Source organism: Malaclemys terrapin, chromosome 17 (genome assembly GCF_027887155.1).
Source record: "Malaclemys terrapin pileata isolate rMalTer1 chromosome 17, rMalTer1.hap1, whole genome shotgun sequence".
Classification (NCBI taxonomy): Eukaryota; Metazoa; Chordata; order Testudines; family Emydidae; genus Malaclemys; species Malaclemys terrapin.
The window spans coordinates 23,522,959-23,545,324 of record NC_071521.1 but is presented as its reverse complement, the minus strand read 5'-3'; the positions used below and the strand labels follow the sequence as shown (position 1 = coordinate 23,545,324).

General features: G+C 48.7%; 1 protein-coding gene across 1 annotated transcript in view; it reads left to right on the top strand.

Moving 5' to 3' along the window:
• The window catches only part of TRAF2 (TNF receptor associated factor 2), a 41,957-nt gene extending 19,877 nt beyond the window's left edge, over window positions 1–22,080 (top strand). Inside the window, exons 5-11 of the mRNA XM_054007230.1 lie at window positions 1,843–2,004; window positions 5,737–5,811; window positions 8,641–8,715; window positions 10,351–10,710; window positions 11,986–12,163; window positions 15,166–15,314; window positions 16,374–22,080. Of these exons, the coding sequence (XP_053863205.1) occupies window positions 1,843–2,004; window positions 5,737–5,811; window positions 8,641–8,715; window positions 10,351–10,710; window positions 11,986–12,163; window positions 15,166–15,314; window positions 16,374–16,592 (1,218 nt within the window). The 3' untranslated portion in view covers window positions 16,593–22,080. The remainder of the gene's footprint in view (window positions 1–1,842; window positions 2,005–5,736; window positions 5,812–8,640; window positions 8,716–10,350; window positions 10,711–11,985; window positions 12,164–15,165; window positions 15,315–16,373) is intronic.
• Window positions 22,081–22,366: the final 286 nt, after the last annotated feature.

Here is a 22,366-nt window from a genome sequence, read left to right as displayed (position 1 = left end):
AGGCCTTTTCTGTGTGAGAACAACACTAAAGTGCTTATACTCCTTTGTGCCCAATAAACCCGAACCAGCTTAAAAGCCCCCTATACCAAAAGTCAATCTGAAACTAAATTAATAAATCTTAAAAAATTAAAACCCAAACCCTCCCCAATCAGAGTGTATACCTTGAAAAGGGAGAGCCAGAGACTTCAAGAAATCCACTATGGACTTTGCTGTTGCTATGGATGTTACATGGAAGGCATTCAGATCCTACAGTGATAGGTGGAGACCCATTTCCATCCCCTTACCACACACAGCCAAAGCGCACAGTTGAAAACACGACATAAAATTAATCTCTGATTCTTTTTAACAGTGATTCGTTCTGAGGCTGGTTTATTCGTCATGCCCTCCAAATGGCTTGGCCCACAGTCACCTTCGCCTAAGTGCCCCAGGGAAGGGAGAGCTTGTTGCTGGTATCAGCTGCTGTGCTGTTGTTCTCTAGGTAGCCTCATGCACCAGCTGACACATCTGGCTGCAAGCTGGGCTCCAGCTCGCCAACCGCCTGCTGCCAGGCTCCATGGAGTATGCACTGTAACCCAGTTAATACCCACTTGTGAGGAAAGTGGGAGAGGCAGCCACAGCAAGGAGAGAGACAGGAAACAAAAGAGCAGGCATCTGGCTGTTGCAGAGTGGCAAATTCCGTGGCAAAAATGCTGTATTTTTTTTTTTTTGGCATCTTGGGAAAAATGCCACATTCCAGAGCCAGAGAATCTGGGAGTCCCTGGAGCCCTGATTATGATAAATGAGGCCAGTCCCACCTCGTAGAGCTATTGTTTCTGCCTCTCTGCAAACTAAGGCAGACATCTGTCTGCAGATTATACTGGGCACCTCTTCAAGATTTTTCTCCACAATTATATGGACTAGAAACTTTTTAAATGAAAGCTGGGATTCTGGAGCACAGTTCTGCCAAAGGGGTGAATATACAGAATATCTCTTGCAATTGCTCTGTTCATTTTCTTTCCTCTTTTATTGCTCTCTCTCTTTCCCTCCCACGGTGGCTTGTGCTCCTGATGGCTTTCCCCACTCTCTCCAGAAGGCCACATGGTCTCTAGGGTGGGGAGAGGCTCCATGAGGCTGGGCCACATGTAATCTCATGGCTGAGCTGAGGGCCATGGGAGCAAAGAAGAGAAGCTTGGACCATCGGGCTGCTGGCAGAGCCTGCAGCTTTTTGTATGCAAGCTGTTCCTGTGGACAGCTACAGTAGGGCACTCCAGGGGCAGCATGGTATGGCCTTCAAGGAGCAACCTGCAGCCGGGGGAGAACATTTGCAGTAGTGGTGGGGGTTATGCAGACTACTCCACCCCAGTACTCTGCTGTGTCCAATGTGCCTCTGGCAGCCCCCCTCCCCAATCTGGATAACACTCGGATAAGACACTAAGGCTTTGTCTACACTAGAATCTGAATGACAAAAATTTTGTCATTCTGGGATGTGAAAAAAACACACACTCCCCGAACAACAAAAGTTTTGCCGACGAAAAGTGCCGGTGTGAACAGCGCTTTGTCGGCAAGAGAGCTCGCCTGCCGACAAAGCTATTGCCGCTCGTTGGGCAGCTCTCTCCTGCCGACATACAACAGCTACACTGCACGGCTGTCGGCACAGATGTGTCGCTAAAAGGCGTGTAGTGTAGACACAGCCTTAGTGAAAATAGAATTAAGTTGTTGGTTTCCTTTGCCCTCTTTGTGCAGGCCCAGAAGAGCCTTTCATCCTGAGATCCATTAGGAAATGGGCTTTACGCATCTCAAAGCATCTGCATCTGTGGGTTTTTTGTACAGTTGTATTGAAATGTGCTGCTCTTGTTGTCACAGAGCTGCCATGAAGGGGACTGCCCGTTCATGCTGATTGAGTGCCTGGCATGTAAGGGAATGATCAAACTGAATGAAAAGGAGCGCCATTCAGAGCGGGAATGCCCCGAGAGAAGCCTCAACTGCAAATACTGCAAATCACTTTTCTACTTTCCTGACATTAAGGTATGAGCGTCACAGCATAAGCACACTGCAGGTATCCTTACAGCGAGACCCACCTAGACATGCACACTGAGTACTCTCCATTGGGGTAGATCATTGTATTAGCACTTCTTGAGAGAAGCAAGGATCTGTCTAGTCTGAAATTTATGGTCCTGTTTTAACTAGCTGCTAGGGTAAATCACAATCAATTGTGTCCTGAACAAATGTTCATTGAGTGTCTAGATTGGCACTTCCAAGGGTCTTAGTTATCCTGAGTGACTTGACAATCAATTAAGCTAAAAGAAGACCACAAACTCCAGTGTAGAGATCCTCGAAGTGGCTTGTACAATGGAGCAATCACTGGGCTGTTTCACTGTCACTTTTAGGGAAAGGAAGTTATTTGCAAACTAATGAATACTTCAGGCTTTACTTGAGTGAGAGGAGCTAGGTGTTGCTTTGCAAGATGCTAACTTTACCCAGTGTTGTCATTGTACTGTTGGTGCTGTTGCATTCTTAGTGTCTGATATGAAACCAAAATATGTGCCGTTTTGCCACTGACTGGTGGGAATTCGATAGCTGCAAGATCAGCCCCTTAGTGTTTAAGCAAGACTAAAGCCTTTCCACTTCCCCTGTTCTCTTGGGTTTTCCCAATCTGCTTGCAGGACGATAATGTAATGGGAAAGGAGACTTTGTTGTTATACAGCCCACTCTGAGAGTAATGGCAAGCTGCCTAAAAGTGATGGAGATGAAACCTTGAACATTCAAGGGGGGAGGGCTAGCTCAGTGGTTTGAGCATTGGCCTGCTAAACCCAGGGTTGTGAGTTTAATCCTTGAGGGGGCCATTTAGGGGTCTGGGAATCGGTCCTGCTTTGAGCAGGGGGTTGGACTAGATGACCTCCTAATGCCCCTTCCAACCCTGGAATTCTATGATTCTAAGTTAAAAAGACAGATTTGCCCTTGTGGCAGCATAGCTTGCCAGCTGGCAGGGACTGTAAATGCCATGATTGCTCTATCCCTGTGGGGTTAGATTGTAATGCATCATTCTTGAATGTCATCCCCCTGCCTTTTTGGCCCAAGGGTGGGGTGGTTTCCTTTTATAGGAAGTAAAAAAAAATAGCTTTGCTTTGGAAGCTTTCCATGGTACCTGTGCTGCGAGCGGAGAAGGATAAGGTGCAGGGAAAACCAGTGGAGAATCCAGAAAAGTATTTAAAATATTTGTATGGATTTTTTTTTTAAATGTGCCTGTTAAAGTTAATATTTGTAGATGTCTTAAAGAGATACTGCACAGTGCAGTTTCATTTACAGCGTAACAGCAGATTTGTGCTCAGTCAGTACTTCCCTTCCTGCCGGCATGAACAGAGTGTATCTCTCAGATAGACTCTACTGAATATGCACTATCTGCTGGTGCTACTTCGAACATAAATGTTCTTTCCTTCATGGAAGATAAATGCTGTGCAGCAGTCTTAGACTCACTATGGGGGGGGGGGTGTCGATTTAAGATGCGCAAATTCAGCTACACGAATAGCGTAGCTGAATTCGACGTATCGGAGCCGACTTACCCCGCTGTGAGGACGGCGGCAAATCAACCTCCGCGGCTCCCCGTCGATGGCGCTTACTCCTACCTCCCCTGGTGGAGTACAAGCGTCGATTCGGGGATCAAATGTCGCGTCCCGACGAGCCGCGATAATTCGATCCTCGAGAGATCGATTTCTACCGGCCAATTCAGGCAGGTAGTGTAGACGTAGCCTTAGACTGGCTGAGTGGGGATTAAATGAGAGGCCTTGGAGGGGAGAGGAGGTAGAAATGAGACTTGTTTGTAAATGGCAGACTACAGCCCCACCCCATCAGATCTTCTATTGTATATGCTCTCCCTTTTGAAATAGTTGCTTTTGAGGTCAAACCTTCCTCCCTTTACTGAAGTGAAGTGGGGCTACTACCAGGATTTTATGGGATAAGGAAGGGAATGAAGAAATTGTCTGGAGCCCTCTTAGGATAGGAGCAATTGCTGGGTGGGGAGGGAATCAACCCCTCTGTTGTGAGTGGGTTGAAATCACCTCCCCCCCAACTTTTACAGAATTCCATTAATCCTTGGTATTGACATACACAGTTAACCCAGCCTGTCAGCAGACTGTAGCATTCGCATCTCCAGAGACATTGCAGCAGCTCTCTTGGATCAAATACTGTTCCTTTAACCCAGGGGTCGGCAACCTTTCAGAAGTGGTGTGCGAGTCTTCATTTATTCACTCTAATTTAAGGTTTTGCGTGCCAGTAATACATTTTAACATTTTTAGAAGGTCTCTTTCTATAAGTCTATAATACATAACTAAACTATTGTTGTATGTAAAGTAAATAAGGTTCTTAAAATGTTTAAGAAGCTTCATTTAAAATTAAATTAAAATGCAGAGCCCCCCGGACTGGTGGCCAGGACCCAGGAAGTGTGAGTGCCACTGAAAATCAACTCGGGTGCTGCCTTTGGCACGCGTGCCATAGGTTGCCTACCCCTGCTTTAGACTATGGAAGGGAGAGAGGAATTAGTGAAACATGAATATGAGTTAGCAAATGGATTTCTCTTTTCGGTTTCTAATGTGGTGGGAGAAATGTAGCTAGTGGTTTAAAAAACAAAACTAGTATTTAAGAGTGTGAGTTTGTACAGTATGAACTTGACCAGCAAGGTTCCCAAATAGTTCAGATTTTAGACAAGGAAAGAACTGTGTATTTATAAAAGGATGTTAATTAAAATGAATGAGTTTCTAGTGCTAAGTGAACAATCCTATATATTTAATCTGTTTTAATCTGACTTGCAATCTATGTATAAACAATAGAACTCCAGTAGAATATCAAAAAGATGACATAACCTACCTGGCACATAAGAAGAGTACTAAAACCCGTTGTCTAGATTTCCCTTTTGAGTAGGAGATTTTAACTTACACAAGATTGAGTGCTTAGACATTTTGCTTATTGTAGAACTAATGTAGGAAGAGAGGATTTCAGCACTACAGGAATGATAAAGAAGAGAGGAAGGTGTTAAGAGTTCCCATTTTAATTCTTACCGGTAGTTTCTTTTATCTGTTGAGGGTCAAAAAATCAGGTTTCTAGGGTCATTTTTGTGTATTCTCTTTTCCATCCTAAAACAAAGTTTGTACTGCAGAACAAATGTAGTATGTGTGGTTTTTAAAAAATCGTTATCTTTAAAATATGGTTGTCTTTCTGGTTGGTTGAGAAGCACTTGCTTGGTGAACTGATCTGGACAATGGAGGCAACATTGGAAAGCTCATGATCTGTAGCTGTCAAGTGTGGCTTTGGGGTTTTAATTCAGCCAACTGGTATCTGTCATGACTGGTAGATCATGGAAACTTCTTACCAGGAGGGTGGGTTTTTTTCACATAATTCTCCTGAACGTGCGTTTTCCTGGCAAAGCTACAACTGTAGTTTCCTCTTGATTATGTCATTCCATCAAAGAAGTAATTGGATTTTTCTCACCATTAGTATGAGCTGAAACTAACACTCTTTTAAATCAAGCTGAGTACTTGGAAAGGCACAAAGGCACCCAAACACCATAACAGCCTGGAAACTGCAATGTAGAAACATGACTTGACATGCAGAAACACCACAATTAGGCCAGGATTTGATTTATGTGCTGTCATATGACAAGCCTTTTGCTAGTAAAATGTATTTGTAATGAAGTATTGGATCCATTGAGTTTAATATCAAAGCTGTTTTAGGTGAACAAATGGCCTCTTGTCACTTCTTTTTTAGGCTCACGATGAGATCTGTCCTAAATTTCCACTGAGTTGTGAGGGCTGTGGGAAGAAGAAGATTCCAAGAGAGAAGGTATTTGAACATTCTTGTTTCATAGCACACACTGCATGTGGTTTGAGTTCTGACGGAATGTGACTTGAATTCTATGAGCGTAGAAGAGCTAGAATGTTCAGTCTCTATTGAGGAGTGAAGGAAAACAATAAAACACATTTAATTTTGAGAGACAGCTACCATTCACACCCAGTTACAATGTTCCATAAGGCTCTTAGCACTGGTGTTGTCTCAATTTTTGATGCACTATAATTACTCAATCTTTTTCCATGAGTAGTGAGTAACTCCACCTAAATCAGACTCTGATTCATGCTATATTTGGGTGCTCACCACAATGACCAGAGAGACTCTTTCCTCCTTGCATAGTGGGTAACTTATCCTAGGTAAACATCTTTTATTGGACCAACTTCTGTTGGGGAGAGAGAGACAAGCTTACACAGAGGTCAGAACTTGTCTCTCTCACCAACAGAAGTTGGCCCAATAAAACATATTAGCTCACCAACCTTGTCTCTTATATCCTAGGACCATCATGGCCAGAACAACACTTATCCTAGGTGATACAGTTACGTTAACTGCTGTAGTTAGTAGGGAAAGAACGCCACTATCCCACTAAATGAAAGACTTACAACCCTTCAGACCTAGCATTAGACTCCACATCGATTGGCCAAAGAGTGACTCTTGGGACAAGCGATGAGGCACTGAAGTTCTAAAACCTTGATTGTGAGTCACCGTGGAAAAGTGTACCCCTCGGTCACTCTCCCATCTAATAACTGAGAGCTGCCTTGGGGCAGCTGAAATGGGAACAGGAGAGAGTGTGAAAAGTTGGGTAAAGAAGACTTCAAAGTGGACAGTAGCAGAGGCCTCAACTCCTATAGCCTTGGCATTGTGATCATTGGACGCTAATCTGCCTGAGTCTGAAATCTGAAGCCATTACAGGTGACCCAGACTTGTACCAATAGGGAGTGGGACTTTCAGTGGTTTAAAGTTTTAACTTCCTCTCTCTTTCCTTTGTCTCCAAACTTTTTGTTGCTCCACAGTAGACATTGTCCCAGCATAACCATGCTGCTGCGTGTAACTCAGAGAATCACTAAGGGTCTAGCTACACGGTGCGTTAGTCTGCACTAGAGGGGTGTAAATTCTAGTGCGCACTAGCATATTGCACGCTAACTGGTCCACGTTGTCCCTGCTGGTGCACACTAAAAGTTCCCCCTGAGGTCATAGTGTAATACCTAGGGAACTTTTAGCGTGCACTAGAGCACTTTTAGTGTGCACCAGTAGGGTTCATACAGCCAGCTAGTGCGCAATGCACCAGTGCGCACTAGAATTACACCCCTCTTGTGTGGACTAATGCACCGTGTGGACAAGCCCCCTAACTAAGTGAGTCACCTGGGTGTGGGAGTATTTGTCAAATTAATCAAATCCCTTTTCATTTCCACATAATGAGGCATGTGGCTGTGAATTGTCACTCAGTAGAGGCCCAGCATATCTAATTGGTAGAAGGAAGATTTAAAAACAGGATGATGTGTGCCAGTGCCTGTTTGGGCTCTCATGTGCGGTATGATTAGCACTAACAACTCCATGCTCCAGTGTAGGCTGTGGGCACTTCCCTCCAAAGGGTATGCAGCCGTAGTCCTGGAGGGCAGCTACCAAAAAGCCATTGCCATGCTGAGAAGCAGCAGATTTTGGTGTGTTTGAGGTACAGTGTCTCCTATCTCCACAAAGGATTACTGGACCCAGCAAGAGGGCATCTGCTTGTGGCAGAGTGTTTGCAGTAAGGACTCAAACAGGAAATAACATGAGCACACTCCTAGTTCTTAGATCTTTAACACTTAGCTGGAAATAAAAATACCAAGCTGTGATGTGATCTCACCACACTGCATCGGGAGCCATAATTGTATAAAGTCATGGGTTTGATACAATGCACCATCTTGAACAGCCTCCAGGCACAGTTACACCAGAGAAGTGAACTGGAAAATATGCGGGGAGAGGGGAAGCTTTAGGACTCCCTGCAAGTAGCAGCAGGACCGCTAAGGGTGGAATGTCACCCTTACTCTTGAAACCTCCTGGCTTTGGTTGGCTTGTGACAGCCATGACTCTGTTTTATTGCTCAGTTACGTGATTGTGAAACCTGACAAAGTTGAAAGAATGTTCATCTGTCCAAAATGGCTGTTCCACCCCTGGCAAAGCGTATGGGCTTGCCATATGGCATCACTTTGAAAGGGTGTGCCATCGGTCACACTAATCCGCATTGAGCTGGCACATTTTGTATGTGCTTCTGGGAAGGAGCAAGACCTTGCAGCCATTTTTTTTTTAAGGAGTTTCATTTTCAGTTGCAAAGGATGTTTGAGTTATGGTGAGAGCTGCAATGAGGTCCCCACCTTTAGTAGGTGGCATCTTGTCTTAACTGGCCACTTCAAAGTAATCCCAGGGCTTCCTGTGCAGCTTTGTTTGGCCAGGTGCTCGTCTGCCATGTTTGTCTGTTCTCTTGGACAGTCCCTGAAGACAGATCTCATTATGCAGGCGATGGTCAATTGTATCTGCACTAAGTGGCAGGTGGGATTATCCCTGCTCCCCCTGGGCCCTGCCAATCCCTGTATCCTGTGCTGTTGGGGCACCTAAAGAGGAAGTGCCCGATCAATACCATTGGGTGAAACAACTCTCTGGCCCTTAAGCACTGTTGGATCAGCTTCATGGACCACAACTGTGTCATGAGCAGTAAAGGGTCAGTTATCCTCTAGTTCATCTTCACCTTCCTGTCTTGTCTTGGGTGTAGGGCGTGGAGTTTCTTGGGGTGTGTAAAATGGAAGAATTAGGCTTATATTTGACATGTTGTTTTAACCTTTTCTGTAGTTTCAGGACCACGTGAAGACTTGTGGCAAATGTAAAGTGCCTTGCAGATTTCAGGTTGTCGGCTGCACTGAGATGGTAAGGCCAGTTTCTTAATACTTGTCTAGGGCCTTGTCTTCACTGCAGTGTTAGCTTTTGGTATAAGTTGAGCGTCGCCCCAGCTTGTCTTGCATCCACACACACAGAGCTCTAGATGGAGTGAAGTGAAACTAGCTGGCCTGGGGTGGGGGTGGGGTTGACGTTTGAGTGCTGCTGATGATCTAGCTAAGCAGTGGGAATGCAGCTTATGTCTGAGACTGTTTCTGTCCAGTCTCCAGACTGGACGTATCTAGAGAATTCACCGATTTCCTCGGGGCAGGAAAATACCTCGTAGCAGAATGCTAATATACAGAGAAAGCAGACTCTCCTGTTCCCTGGGTACACCGTTTAGGGGTCGTCCTTATAGACTGTTTTGTGGGGAGGTGTGTCCAGGCTTCTGAGCTTGACCAATGAAGGCTAATAGTCACTCTTGTCTCGGGATCCGGGTGTGGTGGGGAATGGAAGAGAAGCCGTTCAGTAAGCTCTCCAGGGAGGTGAATAGCAAACTCCCCGTGCTTAAAGTCAGGCTGCTGCTGAGGGATGCCAAACCACGCTGATAATCTACCTTTAAAGACTGGGGCTTATCTCCCTGGGAATAGGACACATTTTTCATTCTGGGCCCTAACCTGCAAGCCCTTTGCACACGACCCCCCAGTTGACCCTACACAACTGCAAATAATTTCAGCCTGTCTGTAACTCACTAGATCCAAGTCCGGGCAGCCCAGCAGCCTTTAGATGCTGAAAGTACAAATCAGCCTGAGTGCAGTAAAGAAGACTTCCTGGATCAGGACCAGGATTGGTTTATTAGATCCTTTTGGTGTTGGAGCCAGAACCCAGAGGAATGCTTTTGGCGTCTGCCTGCAGTAATTTAGCTGAGTGATACTTTCAGCTATGTAGTAGCATGCCATAGCACACTGCTGCAAGCAAGTGCCAAAGGAGGTTGGTAATGCCCGAGGAGTAAGCCATGCGTGTGTGTGGGGGGGGGAGAAGAGGGGGGGATGGGGCAGGCAGTCTTCAGACAGTGAGAATTGGGAGAGTAGTAAACATCCGCATTGAGAACATGCCAAAGGATAGGGCTCAGATGGCTTTTGTGTAATTGCTGAGTAGCTGGGAGCATGGTGTTATTACAGACGTGATTTTATAAATAAATGACTCCTGATTCTGTGTGATGACTGAGCTTAGGGGTAAAGCACAGGACAGGGTATCAGCAGACATGGGTTCTGTTCCCAGCTCTACCCATGACTCACTTTGGCAAGTCACTTTCTCTCTTTGTGGCTTGGGGATAATAATAGTAACACATCCCCTCCTGGAGGTTTCGAGAGGGTTCATTCACTAATGTTTGTAAAGTGCTTCTGAGGGATCCTTGGACTGAAAGTGCTATAGAAGGGAGGCAAAGCTTTATCATATCTACAGTGGGGTGAATGTTCAACATCTGTCATTGTGTAAGATTAGAATTTTCCTTTAAAAAAACCTGCTTGCTGTTGGATAGTTTGTAACTGTGTCTTTCTTTGCATTACCCTTTGCTTTTATCAGTTACAGTTGTAACCCGGAGGGGATGAATGTGTCCTGTGGAGCTTGTGCCATAGTGGGAAGCTAACTTGCTGCAAATGGGAATGTGTATTCCTTTTTCTGCAGGTGGAAAATGAAAAGCTGCTGGAGCACGAAAGCAAATGTGTGGGGGAGCATCTGTATATGTTGCTGGGCTTTGTGCTCAGCCTCAAGGCTGAGTCTGGAGACTTAAAGCACCAGCCAACCCTTGCGTCAGTGCAGGACAACTCCATGCTCTTAACAACCAATTCGCTGTGCTCTGAATCAGAGCTCTCTGAGTCCTTGGAGCTGCGGGGAAGGTGCGAGGCCCTGGAGAGGAAGACTCTCACATTTGAGAATATTGTGTGTGTGCTGAATCGGGAAGTGGAAAGAGTGTCTCTGACAGCGGAGGCGTATAGCCGGCAGCATCGGCTGGATCAGGAGAAAATTGAAATGCTCAGTAACAAGGTCTGTAACCTCTGGCTTTGGGCTTCTGATTCTTTGTGTTCTGTGAACATCTTTCAAATCATTTGTCCCAGTAATTTAAAATGCTTAGCCTGAGTGCAGGTGTAACGCGTGCAGGGGCTGTGACATGACCTCATGGCTATCAGGAGCCGAGCTATGAGTATATTTGAGAGGTTCTGAGGAAAGGGTCTCTGGACAGGTACTCCTGTGAGATGTACAGAGGAGGCAGCATGTTAGCTTTCTGGATGCTGAAAGATCCCTCCAGCGTTTGTAATAATCCCTGAGCCTGGTCAGCTCCCCACCCTTCTAGTGGGAGACCCTGAATTTCTACCGTCTTATCTGCACCCTCAGCTTGTCGACTCTAGAAAGATTTGCTGCTTTAATTGTTCCAGCCTAGTTAAAGCAGCAAACCTCCCCACGCTAGTGTGGGTGGGAACTGAAATGAGCCAATAAGGCATCTTTATACTGGTACATGTGTGTCCGTACTATTGGTTATACTGGTATAACTGTATTGGTAAAAACTCACATCTCCAACTGACATAGTTACACAAGTATAACTTTTTGAGTGTAGACTAAGCCTTAGACATTTCCAGGGTGCCCATCACCCTAGTATCTAGATGCCATCTCAAAATCATATACGTGTTAGAGCAGGAAAAGACCTGTTATATAGGTCATCCTCCTACAGTACGAAACTGATCCCCTACCTACAGGATGCTCTGCAATCTTTGTCAGGCTCTAGGTTTGCATTCTCATTGTACTCTAGACACAGTGTCCATGGGAGCTCTATGATAGGTAGCATACCTTTGTTTTCCAGAGGTATGATCTCGCAAAGCAGACGCCACAATACTTCACAACAGCAAATAGCTGTTTAGAACCCTGCTTGACTCGATTTGTCGGTTTCTCTGTCCCTCGGTTCAGTTTTGTCACAAACGTTGGTTTTCCACCCCCCACCCTTAATGTTCTTAATGGAGTGGAGACCAACACTTCATCCTTCATTGACTGGATTCTGCCATCCACAGCTGGAAAGTGCCCTGCTCTGGCAGTGAAGAGAGGTGTTGGTTAACTGTTTGCTCAAGAGCAGCAGGGCGATCTCAAATTATTTTTAGTGAGTTGGCCAACAATGGTGGATTTCTTCCCTCTCCTGGCCACCATCATATCTGGAGAACATTCCCCACCAAAGATCCGGCCTGAATGATGTTCACAGGATCCCTTGACTTTCCTGGGTCCCTTAGCAGCTTATATTTCTAAACAAGGTGCTCTGTGTATTCCACTGATCAGGTCCGGCAGCTGGAAAGGAGCATTGGACTGAAAGATCTGGCCATGGCTGACATGGAGCAAAAGATCCGTGATATGGAAGCTTCGACCTATGATGGCGTTTTCATCTGGAAGATTACAGACTTTGCCAGAAAACGTCAGGAAGCGATAGCCGGCCGCTGTCCTGCCGTCTTCTCTCCAGGTTGTTACCTAGAAATTAGCAAAATACTGTGAGGCTTTCCATGCTGCAGCTGTGCCCAGTCATTTGAGTAGTGTTGAAATTGGCATGTGGCATGCAGAGATTGTTTCTTCCAAGTTCTTTCCCTCACCCCCCAAGAATGCAGTAGAGACGGATTTTTTACAGTGAGCTAAGTGAAACTGCATTGCTACAAGATATCCCTTTTTCCCTGCATACAGAAGACTTTTCTTTCCCTAACAGGAAATGTAGCCCTCCTAGGCCCAGAAACAGCCCTGCAATAATAGCCCTTTTACATAGTACCACCCAGATTAGGGCCATCGGGGAGATGGTAAGCCAGGGAAGGAATCGAGGTACCTAGAGCATAACATGACCATATACAGTGTGTCCCCAGGGACTGAGAAACATGCATATCTCCAGCAAGGCTTGTGCAGCTGCCTGCTCTTCAGATAAAGTCAGCATGCTCACCCCAGCCATGCAGCATTCCCGAGCTTCTAGAGGCTCCAGATCACTGCCCGTGTTCTTGTCTGAGCTGTGAACTTGCTAAAGCAGCAGCATCCCAGCACTTCAGACACCATCTCTTTGCAGGACGTCAGTGCTAAGTGAGCCATGGAGTCTGCTGGTGCCAGAGTTGAGGGATATGGAATCTGGATCTGTGCCAACAGGAACAGCTCTGGGTCTTAAGCCAGCAGGACGATTCCTTTTTAAAGCAGCCAGTCCTTGGAACTGCACACAAGCCAGAGACAGACTAGTTTAAACGGACAATCTAAAGAACTGTTTTAAAACGCCAGTTCTTATTATTTGTATTTTGTGCGGTGTCTTTTTTTATTCTCTATCCAAAATGTTTTTGCCCCTTGGAAAATCCCTTTTCTCTTCCAGTTTTTCAGTGGAACGGAAGCTTTCCCATAACTGTGTTTTGCTCTACTAACTCTGGCCCTGTCACTGGAACTTCCTCTTAAAAACAGTGGTCAGCCTTGAAACCCCCTAGACTCCCTGAGAGTAGAGCTTCACGGTCCAGCAGGGTCTACTCTGCCCTTCGTATTTCTGAAGCAGACACACTGAGTTCCACGCCATTTTGTGTGCACCTTTGAGATGAGACCTTAAAATCTGACAGCCTGTCTGCTCTCTGGGCACTAAACTCATACAGCCCTGGAGGGGTTTGACCCAGTTTCCTTGGCCTAAATGTCTCCTCTCTCTCACCCCTACTTCCCTTCTTGTGTAACATGCTATATGCTGGCTGATGCCTAGCCTCTTCCCCAGAGGTGGCTGCATTTTAGTAGTGCTGTATGGCGAAAACACTTTGGAGTGAGATGCTGTATAAGATATTAATTCTTACAACCTGTGTCACATGGTTATTAATGAGCCAGGATCACTGAGGATCTCACAGCTGTAGGAACAGTGTGTTTTTTAAATTGCTGCAACAAAGGGCACATAGACATTTGTGGATCCTGTTACAAACAGGGTGGTTGTTCTTGTTCAAGCCCCAAGGCCCACAGAAAAGCAGTGTGTTGTGCTTGCTTTGAAAGGGCCTGGAAATGAGAGAGAGAGAGAGGCTTTTTCATGGAAAAACACCTGAGAAGAGACTTATCTGCCAGCACCTGAGTTTCCTGCGTGTTACTTAGACCCAGCACCAGGCAGGAAGCTGCAATCCTGATGCTGCGTTAGCTATGCAGAAATGAGGCAGAGAAACAGAGGTTAGGATTGGTTAAAAATTGCCTTGTGGGAGCGTAGTTTTTCTTACTGAGCTAAATGGAGACTTGGTGCAGACTTCTAGCATACATGTCTCTGGTACTTTGCTGGCTGGTCTGTCTTCACCTGAGCTTGCCTCGTACTTTGCTCAGCTGTCCCTCCCCTTCTTCCCTTAGTGTGTTTTTGAATTATGTAACCTTTGGAGGCCCCATTGTGCCGAGTACTGCACAGCTCCATAGTGGAAGTGGCAGGCTCTGCCCCAGGAGCGGACAGTCTGCACCGACAGACGGTGCAATGGGGAATAGAGATGAAGTGACTTGTCAGTGCCAGAGCCAAGAGTAGCAGCCAGCTCTCCTAAGTCCCAGCTCGGTGCCTCTGTGCATCCTGTCCTAACAGTGCACGCAGCCCCTTCCTGATCACGTTACCCTCCACGTGCACACAAGCTACCCATTCCCCTCACGTTCTACCCCTGTTAGCACGTTGTATATCCACACTGGTGCATTGTTCTGAATGGGCTGTTCCCTGTGTGCCTCCTCCAAAAGCACACTGTGCAACATAGCCGCAGCTACGCACAGTGTGTTCTCTCCTTCCTGTGGAAAAGGAGATGCATAGCTTCACGAAAGAGGGAATGAAAGGTGGTGGCTGAATGTAAAGCTACACCTCTGCCCTGTTTTAAAGTAATTTGAGTGTTCTTGGCATGGTGGAGCTCAATACTTGGGCTCCAGGGCAAGTGTAGTAAGTTTACAAGTACAAAGGTGCCTGAGCAGGTGTTGTGTCCGCCAGCCTGAGATCTCAGCTGCAGTTTGGGCTCTTTCCTGCTTGTACACTCATTGCTAGTCACAAAGGGGAGTAGGCCAGTGTAGGCCCTCAGTGACACTGTGCCCTTTAATGGGGTGTGGCTGGCCCTGTCACTGGAACTTAGGCAGCAGTGGGATTGTTTCCTAAGCAGGTATAGGCTCCAACTCCATCTGGCAGCATGGGGTTGTCTCTGCAGGGCAGGAGAAGAGTGGAGGGTCAGCAGTTTCCTTGTTCTTGTCCTGTAACAGTAGGCGCATGTTAACTGGGCCTAGTCCTCATGTACTGGGGCCCCAGTGTCTTGTGTGCTTTTAAATACATGTGCCATCGTTTATTAGCCCCCTTTATCTTCACCCAACGGAGCTGCTCCTGTGGGACCCCAGCTCAGGGAGCCCTCCCCTACTTATGTTTCAAAAGCCAAAGTCTATAGACAGTTGAAACTGTTTGGGAACCATCTGGACTCCCCTGCTGCCCTAGCCCTTGTTCTGCACAGCTGTTTATTCTTGATGTTTTGTATCACTTAGCCTTCTACACAAGCAAATATGGCTATAGGATGTGCCTGCGTGTGTACCTAAATGGGGACGGCACTGGACGTGGGACCCACTTGTCTCTGTTCTTTGTGGTGATGAAAGGACCCAACGATGCGCTTCTGCGATGGCCCTTCAACCAGAAGGTAGGTGCTGGGAGTGAGCGCAGAGCCCGTCCTGGTGCCTGAAAGGCCTGCCTTGGCTTTATTCCCCCTTGGGCCGCTCAGATACCTGCTCTGCTAGCCAGAGAGCTGGCACGTCCAGCAAGCCGAGGCAGAGAATGCACTAGCCCAGGGGTTCTCAAACTTCATTGCACCACGACCCCTTCTGACAAGGGCTTCAGCTCCAGGCAGGGGACCTGTAACCTGAGCCCCGCTGTCCAGGGCTGAAGCACTTGGGCTTTGGCTTTGACCCCAGGTGGTGGGGCTCAGGGTTCAGTTTCCATCCCAGGCCCCAGCAAGTCTAAGCCAGCCCTGGCGACCCCATTCAAATGGGGTCCCGACCCACAGCCATTTGGGGGAGCTCTTCCATGCAGGCTCCTGCCCAGGATACGACGAGAGAGGCCCAGGGGAGAGAGAAAAGATACAGTCAGGAGTGGGGTGATGATGTGTTTGGAGAATGCCCAGAACTTTCAGACTAACCACGCTGCATGTGCTCTGATATTCAGGGACCCGGAATTGTGCTCCATGACTCTGAGCTGTCGTCTTTATTTTCTAAATTAAATTTCTAAACCTTTGCAGTTGAGAAGAAAACCTTAAAAATAAGAACCAGGTATAAACTGATGCAGTGACATCTGCCCGACTCTGCCCATTGGCGCAGTGTGATCTGCTCCCTTCTCTCCAAGGGACACGCACGCAATGGGGCAGGATCAAACGGTATCAAAATCTGCAGCTGCTGGCTACCCGGGCTGCTGCGCGCTCTTCATTTTCCCATTGAATTTAGCAAAGTCTCTAGTTGTCAGTCGATCTGACCCAAGCGCAGCATTTCCCTTGTGGCCCAGCAGAGCATGGGAGAAAGCAGGGAGCCTTCCTGCAGGGTGTCGATCTAGCTGGGGTTGGCATTACCCCATCTTGCTGCCACACGAGTGCGTAAGGTTGCGTGTGTGTCTGCAGCTTTCGAAAGGTAAAAATGAATGGGAGTCACAGACGGGGGGTTGCATGTCTCTGTATTTCTTCATGCTCTTTCTCTTGCGTATTCACCTCTAGGTGACCCTGATGCTGCTGGATCAGAATAACCGGGAGCACATTATTGACGCTTTCCGCCCCGATGTGACGTCATCGTCCTTTCAGCGACCCGTCACCGAGATGAACATTGCCAGTGGCTGCCCACTCTTCTGCCCTGTTTCCAAGATGGAGGCCAAGAACTCTTACGTGCGTGACGACGCCATCTTTATTAAAGCCATCGTAGATCTCACGGGCCTCTAAAGCCTCCTCCCCACCAGGAGCATTGAGCACAGTGCCAGCCGACCAGGGCTCGCCCTCCCGGTGCTGCACCCTCAGCATGCCCCAGAGCAGGGGCAAAGTCCAGACCTGGCCCCGTCCCTGAAGGGACCTGCTCCGCTCTGAGTGGAAATCAGTGTCTGATGGGAACCCTCCCTTGGTGTCAAAACACCAGCTTCTCTAGTGCAGATCTTCCTTGAGAAGAGGCTTGTGTTGAGGTTAGTTGAGTTTGATCCATGATCAATGGGGACTGGATGATCCCCTGCAGGAATCAGCTACCAGGGCTCCCTGCACGCAGGTTTCAAGCTAAAACGAAGGCAGCTCTTTTGTACTTGTTTACCGTACAGCTCCTACAATGGAACAGGCACTCAGCCTGCCCGGAGCACCACTGCACATAGCCCTTTGGCCAGGCTCTTTCGTTCTCTTAGGAGATCTCAGTGTTAGAGGGAGCTGGTTTCTCTCTGGTGTTTTTCTTAAAGGTTCTGTAATTCTGTGTTGCTGGTTGGTTTGATCTTTGACATGAGGGAAGACGTGGACTAGGAGCAGGCAGAGGAGGTGTGAGGGCTTCGCACGGCAGAGATAGTTGTTAGCTCTCTGTGAGAGGGAAGCAGTTTAGCACAGTCTCACTGGCCTCTCTTTGGCAGCCATAGCTGCAGAGGCACTTTGAGTGGGGCTGTATGTCCGTAGGGCAAGAGGGAGCTGTTCCCAGTGTCCATGTCAAAGAAGACCCAAACCCCAGCCTGCGTTTTATCTGGAAGTGATCTGATGGGAGGGGAAGTGGGGAGTAAGGGAGGACAGCACCTGAGGAATATTTTCCTCCTTTCTTTCAGTGTGGGTCTCCTATAGAACCTACTGCTCCAGGTGCCTTTGGCATAGCTTGTGTTTTTAATGACCAAACAGATGAGTATTGTAACTCTCTGGAGCGGGTCCTGACCTAGGCAGAGAGGTGCCTTGGAATCTAATTTGTTGCCTGTTAATGGTTAACTCCTGGAGCTGGGCTTAGGGCAGGCCAGCCTTGCTCCCCCATGTGTGAGCTGGTTAGCAGCCCAGGAATGAGGGTTTAGCCAAGAGGGAAGCTCATTAGCTCCTTTCCTCACTACTCTCATCCTGGCTTTTAGCACATCTCTTCATTTGCCTTTGCAGGCAGGCCCCTTCTGGTGTTCCCTCGCCTGGAGTTGTTGGTCCCCCACTGAGTGTCCTCCCGCAGGTGGCAGCTGATCTTGGGCTCTTCGCTCTATCAAGGGGGTTTAGTTGTTTACAAGGCTGGGGGTCTAACAGCCTCACCAGAACTGTGGCCCCGATTGCTGCGTGGCCAGCTGTGTGCTCTCTCCAGCCAGCCAGTCTGCAGCTACTTGGTTAGAAACTGTCTGAGGGCTTTCCCTGTGTACTCTTCCCTCCCTAGGCTCCTTGCACTCTGGCCCCGGTTTGCTGCCCCTTTGTCTATTTCGTGGAGAATGGGTCCCTCTCAGTGTGTTGCCATTGTGGCTAACTGGCCCCTCAGAGTTACTCTGTGGTGGTCACCTGTAACTCTGAAGTGGCCATTAGCCACTTTGGAGCCTTATTCTTTGTGGTTTTCTGTCTCCTCTCCCCATGGGTCCTGTTCTCTCCCATCAGTACCAACCTTCAGGTTCTCTTTGGCCAAAGCACCCAGCTAGCTGCTTTTTGAACCATCCTTCAGGGGTTGTCCCTCCCCTGCTCTTCTGGCCTGGAGGACAGGCAAAGAGGCTGGCCCTGCTGCCCACGCCAGAGGTGCTCCCGGTGGTTGGCTCGAGCCCCCCAGAGAGCAACAGCCCCACTTCCAGTTAGCATCAGTGATCCGCTGCCTGTGTGCAGGGGAAGGAATTCTCTGTGGAACGATCACCAGTTAGCAAACGTAAGGGAATCCAGGATTGTGAAATTGTGGCCCTCTCCGTGGAGGAAGGCCATAGCCCCTCTGTGTCCTCTAAAGAGAGAGATTGTATGTTCCCCACTTGGGCTCAGGCCCAGGGGCATCTGCAGAGCTGAGGCACTTCTGCCTTCTCACTGTCCTAGCTAGGACCAGTGACAGGCTGTCCCACCACTGGAGCCTAGGCAGCGGCCTGCTTCAGTCCACTCAGCCCCCTACTCCGCCCAGCCCTTCCGCACACCTCAGCTGGGGTCAGAAATCTGTCAGTGGAGATGAGTTTTGATTCCAGGCTAGGGTGACAGGAAGCTTCTGTCAGGACTAAAGGGGTGCGTATGGGCTCCTGCCCACAGCGAAGTAAGCCAGCGGGGGTCTCCAGTACTGCACTGCTCCCCAGCTGAGCCGTTATTTACATGTATGTCGTTTCTGGGCCAGGAGTGGTGGCTGGTTCTCTCTCTTTGGATGGGGAGTTCTGCACACAGAGGGGCCAATAAACAGATGTAAAACAGCCGCCCATGGGAGCCAAAGGTAATTAAATCCGCTCAGTTTAAAGACAGACATCTAGATCTTGGAGGGTCACGGGAGCAGGTGGGAGTCTGGGTAGGGTCTGGACAGTACTCCGCAGCAAGCTGTCTGAGTGTCTGTGCTCTCCAAGCCCTGCACAGACACCACGCACCGTTCCCTGCCCTGAGGCAGCGCTGCTGCGTGCCCAGTGGCTACAGGCCTGGGGGCTGTTCCGTTTCAGAACGCTGGATCCAGATGGGGCCCAACCCCTCAGGAACAGCCTGTTATGTGCACTCTCCAGCTCCCCGTTGCAGTGACTCTCCTGAGCCTTTGGGCACTTGCTAAGAGAGGTTTCTTGACGTTGTCTGAGAAACGAGAGACTACACGTTCCTGTAGGCGATTGGCTGTGCGCCGGGGCCAGCCTGACTCTTGGTACTACCGATCCACCGACAAGGCATGGCGGAGTTAAACTGCTGCAGCAGAAGGCAAGGGGAGGTGATCTGTCCCCTGGTTTGGGAAGTACTAGCTTTGTCTTCAGTGGCCGGGGCTGGCTCTTAGAAACGTCACTGTCACTGCTAGGCTTGTCCCTCCACAGCAGCTGCCTTTGGGGGGGGTTGAGCAGTCAGGCAGTCAGGGGACCTGGGCCTCAGAAGCTATCAAAGGTCTAAAGCCCTAGCAGGGACCAGGGGGTTTGAAAGGCATCTCTGGCCCATACTGTACATTGGCATCTGCTGTGGGTTCTGTCCAAAATTCAGTCGGGTGGCTGGGGTGGAACCCAGAGCCAGCTCCATATAGTGCTTGTGGCAGGAGACCAAGGTGGCTGCTCTCCCTCCCTGTGGAGAGGTGTTGGGATGAGTTTTTAGCCACGGTTCAAAGCCTACCCAGGTTGGCTGGGACGGGCTGCAGGAGCCGCCCTTACACGCATCATGCCACTCATCTAGTGCTCACAGGCATGCTGGGGCCTTCGCAGACACGGGCTGGGCCCCACCCGCAGGAGCTGCTGTCCTAAACAGTGAGGGAAGAGGGCTCCAAAGAGGAGCAGCATCCAGATTCCCCTGCTCTTTTGCGCTGTGGCAATAGCGGGCTGCTGTGCAGCAAGATGGCCTCTGGCTACTGCTGTGTCTTGTCAGACCACATTTTGTGCAGTGTGGTGGCTCCAGCAAGCGATTCCGCCCGGCCGTGGATGCTGTTAGTGGAGGCCCCGTTGATCCCCACACAAGGTGTTGGGGGATGCTCGCGTTGTCACTGCTGCACCTTCCCTTGTAGTATAAATTCACCCAACATCCAAAAAGCCTGCACTGGCTTCCTCCTAGAGCCCCAGTGTTCCCATGCTGGAGAAGGGCCCCTAGTTCTATCCAGGCTGTAATTGACCAGAGGAGCCCAGCTCTGGCACAGAAGGAACCACCTGTTATAGTCATCTCATGGAAGGGGGTCCTCTCTGCATGAGCAAGCCTGTTCCAGCCGAGTGGATGGGGAGAGAAGGGGCCTTAGGTTCTGAGGAAGTCACTTGAAAGACTTGTTGCTTTTCATATTGCTCTCCCAGGGCTGTTAGTCCCCCCATCACTTACCAGCTGTGCTAAGGTTGAAGGCTTTTCCCCTCCGCCCTCCCCCCACCACACAATTATTTCTCTGCAGCTTACTCCCTCCCTTCAATTACCTTCAGTGAAATTGATTGGCTGCCCCCTGCTGGTGGCTATGATGCATTCAGCTGCAGCAGGGTCTGTGTCCACAAATTCCCAGAGTGAGAGAGGCTAAATGGCACCTGTGCCCCGCAGCACCCACTTTGTGAAAAGGTGGGGGCTGGAAAGCCAGTGGAGGTGTGGCTGGTCACTGGATGGAAAGTAGGCATGGACAAGGCAGGTGGAACGTAGCTAAGGCTTGTACTGCAGCTACTGCCCGGGGTAGTTTTGTGCATGGATGCACTGAACTGCCAGCTTAAAACGTGCTCTGGGTGAATGTCACTGAGCCAGCTGTGAATACCTGCTTTGTGATGGCCTGTGATCCCAGTCTCATACAACCTCCCTGAGTCCAGTCGGTAATGGGATAGTTGTATTACAGCTCCAGTTGTCCGTTTCACACCACTGCCTTGACGGACACTAGTAACTCTGCCTGGCCAGCACCATATTGGGCTTTACAGGAGGCTTTTGCTAAGCCATGCAGGGGAGGATTCTTGTAAAATTCAAGCCTCTTTACCCCCAAGGCTGTGAGGGAAAGAAGCCTTAGGCCAGTACGCCAGTCACAGCGGAGAGGAATCCGTGCTGAGGGGTGGTTGTGGTAGGATTGCTCAGGAGCAAAATTCAAAAGCAAACAAATCCCGGCTATGGCTAATCAACCAGAAGTGCAGTAGGTCAGGCTCCTGCGGGAGGGGCTAGGTGCTGAGCTCCTACGGGAGCCTACGGCTCTGCAAACAGGCCATGTGCAGGCAGCCAGTGTATGGCCGAGGGGGAGGTGGTGGCCTTGTGATGAAGGAACAAGTTTGGTGAGAGGGGCTGTATAAGTTGAACTGCACTAGCCCTACTAGCCAGAGCAGGTGCTCTGACCAGGGCTGCGAACATAGCTCTTTGCGGCTCACACCACGACTTTCCAGTGGACAGCAGCGATGTGAATGGCGAGCAGAAATGAGGCCTGGCAGTCAGGTTGCCCAACACTTCCATATTTTTATACATACGTATCCAGGTGAGGCTCCAGATTCATTATCATAGCATTTTCTTGCCCTCAAAAGGTAGCTAAAGCAGAGATGGGGTTTTACTTCTGCAGTGTCTCTCCTCTGAGGCATGACCATGTTTGTGTGGAATTCAGGGTGTGGGTTGTTCGGCACTTGTGGAAATGCCTTTAGTTTGATGTAGCTAATGAGTCTTTCAGGGGCCTGACCTGGTTGGTGATTGCTGTGTGCTAGCTTAGCCATAACAATATTGCCTCCCTTAGCAGTTTATGACACCTTCCCTAGAGCAAGCACTAGGCTCTCACCTTTCATGGATGTGTCCAAACACACCTCAGAGGAGCAAACAGCATAGGCTCCAACTGTGAAATGAAGTGTCCTCTGTGCTGTTGTATGAGTGAGACCATTAATAAAGTATTGTATCCCAAGGGAAGGCTGGACAGTAATGGGACAATATGCAGCACCATCAAGAATGGGAACTAGAAACTGTTTCTGTGAAACTGATGGCTTTGAAAGTGGGACCCCTCGTGTGCCACAGCCTCCTGCAGGAGTGGGGCTTGTCCCTTATTGCAGCTACTTTGCTAAAGAACAGGACAAATAATCCTTTTCCCCCACCCCCTTACTGTGGTTGCACATGCTGGTCCCAGAGGTGCTGGGAGCTGTTCAGACACAGGCCCTACCCTGCTGAGTTTATCTACTTTGAAATAAAATGCA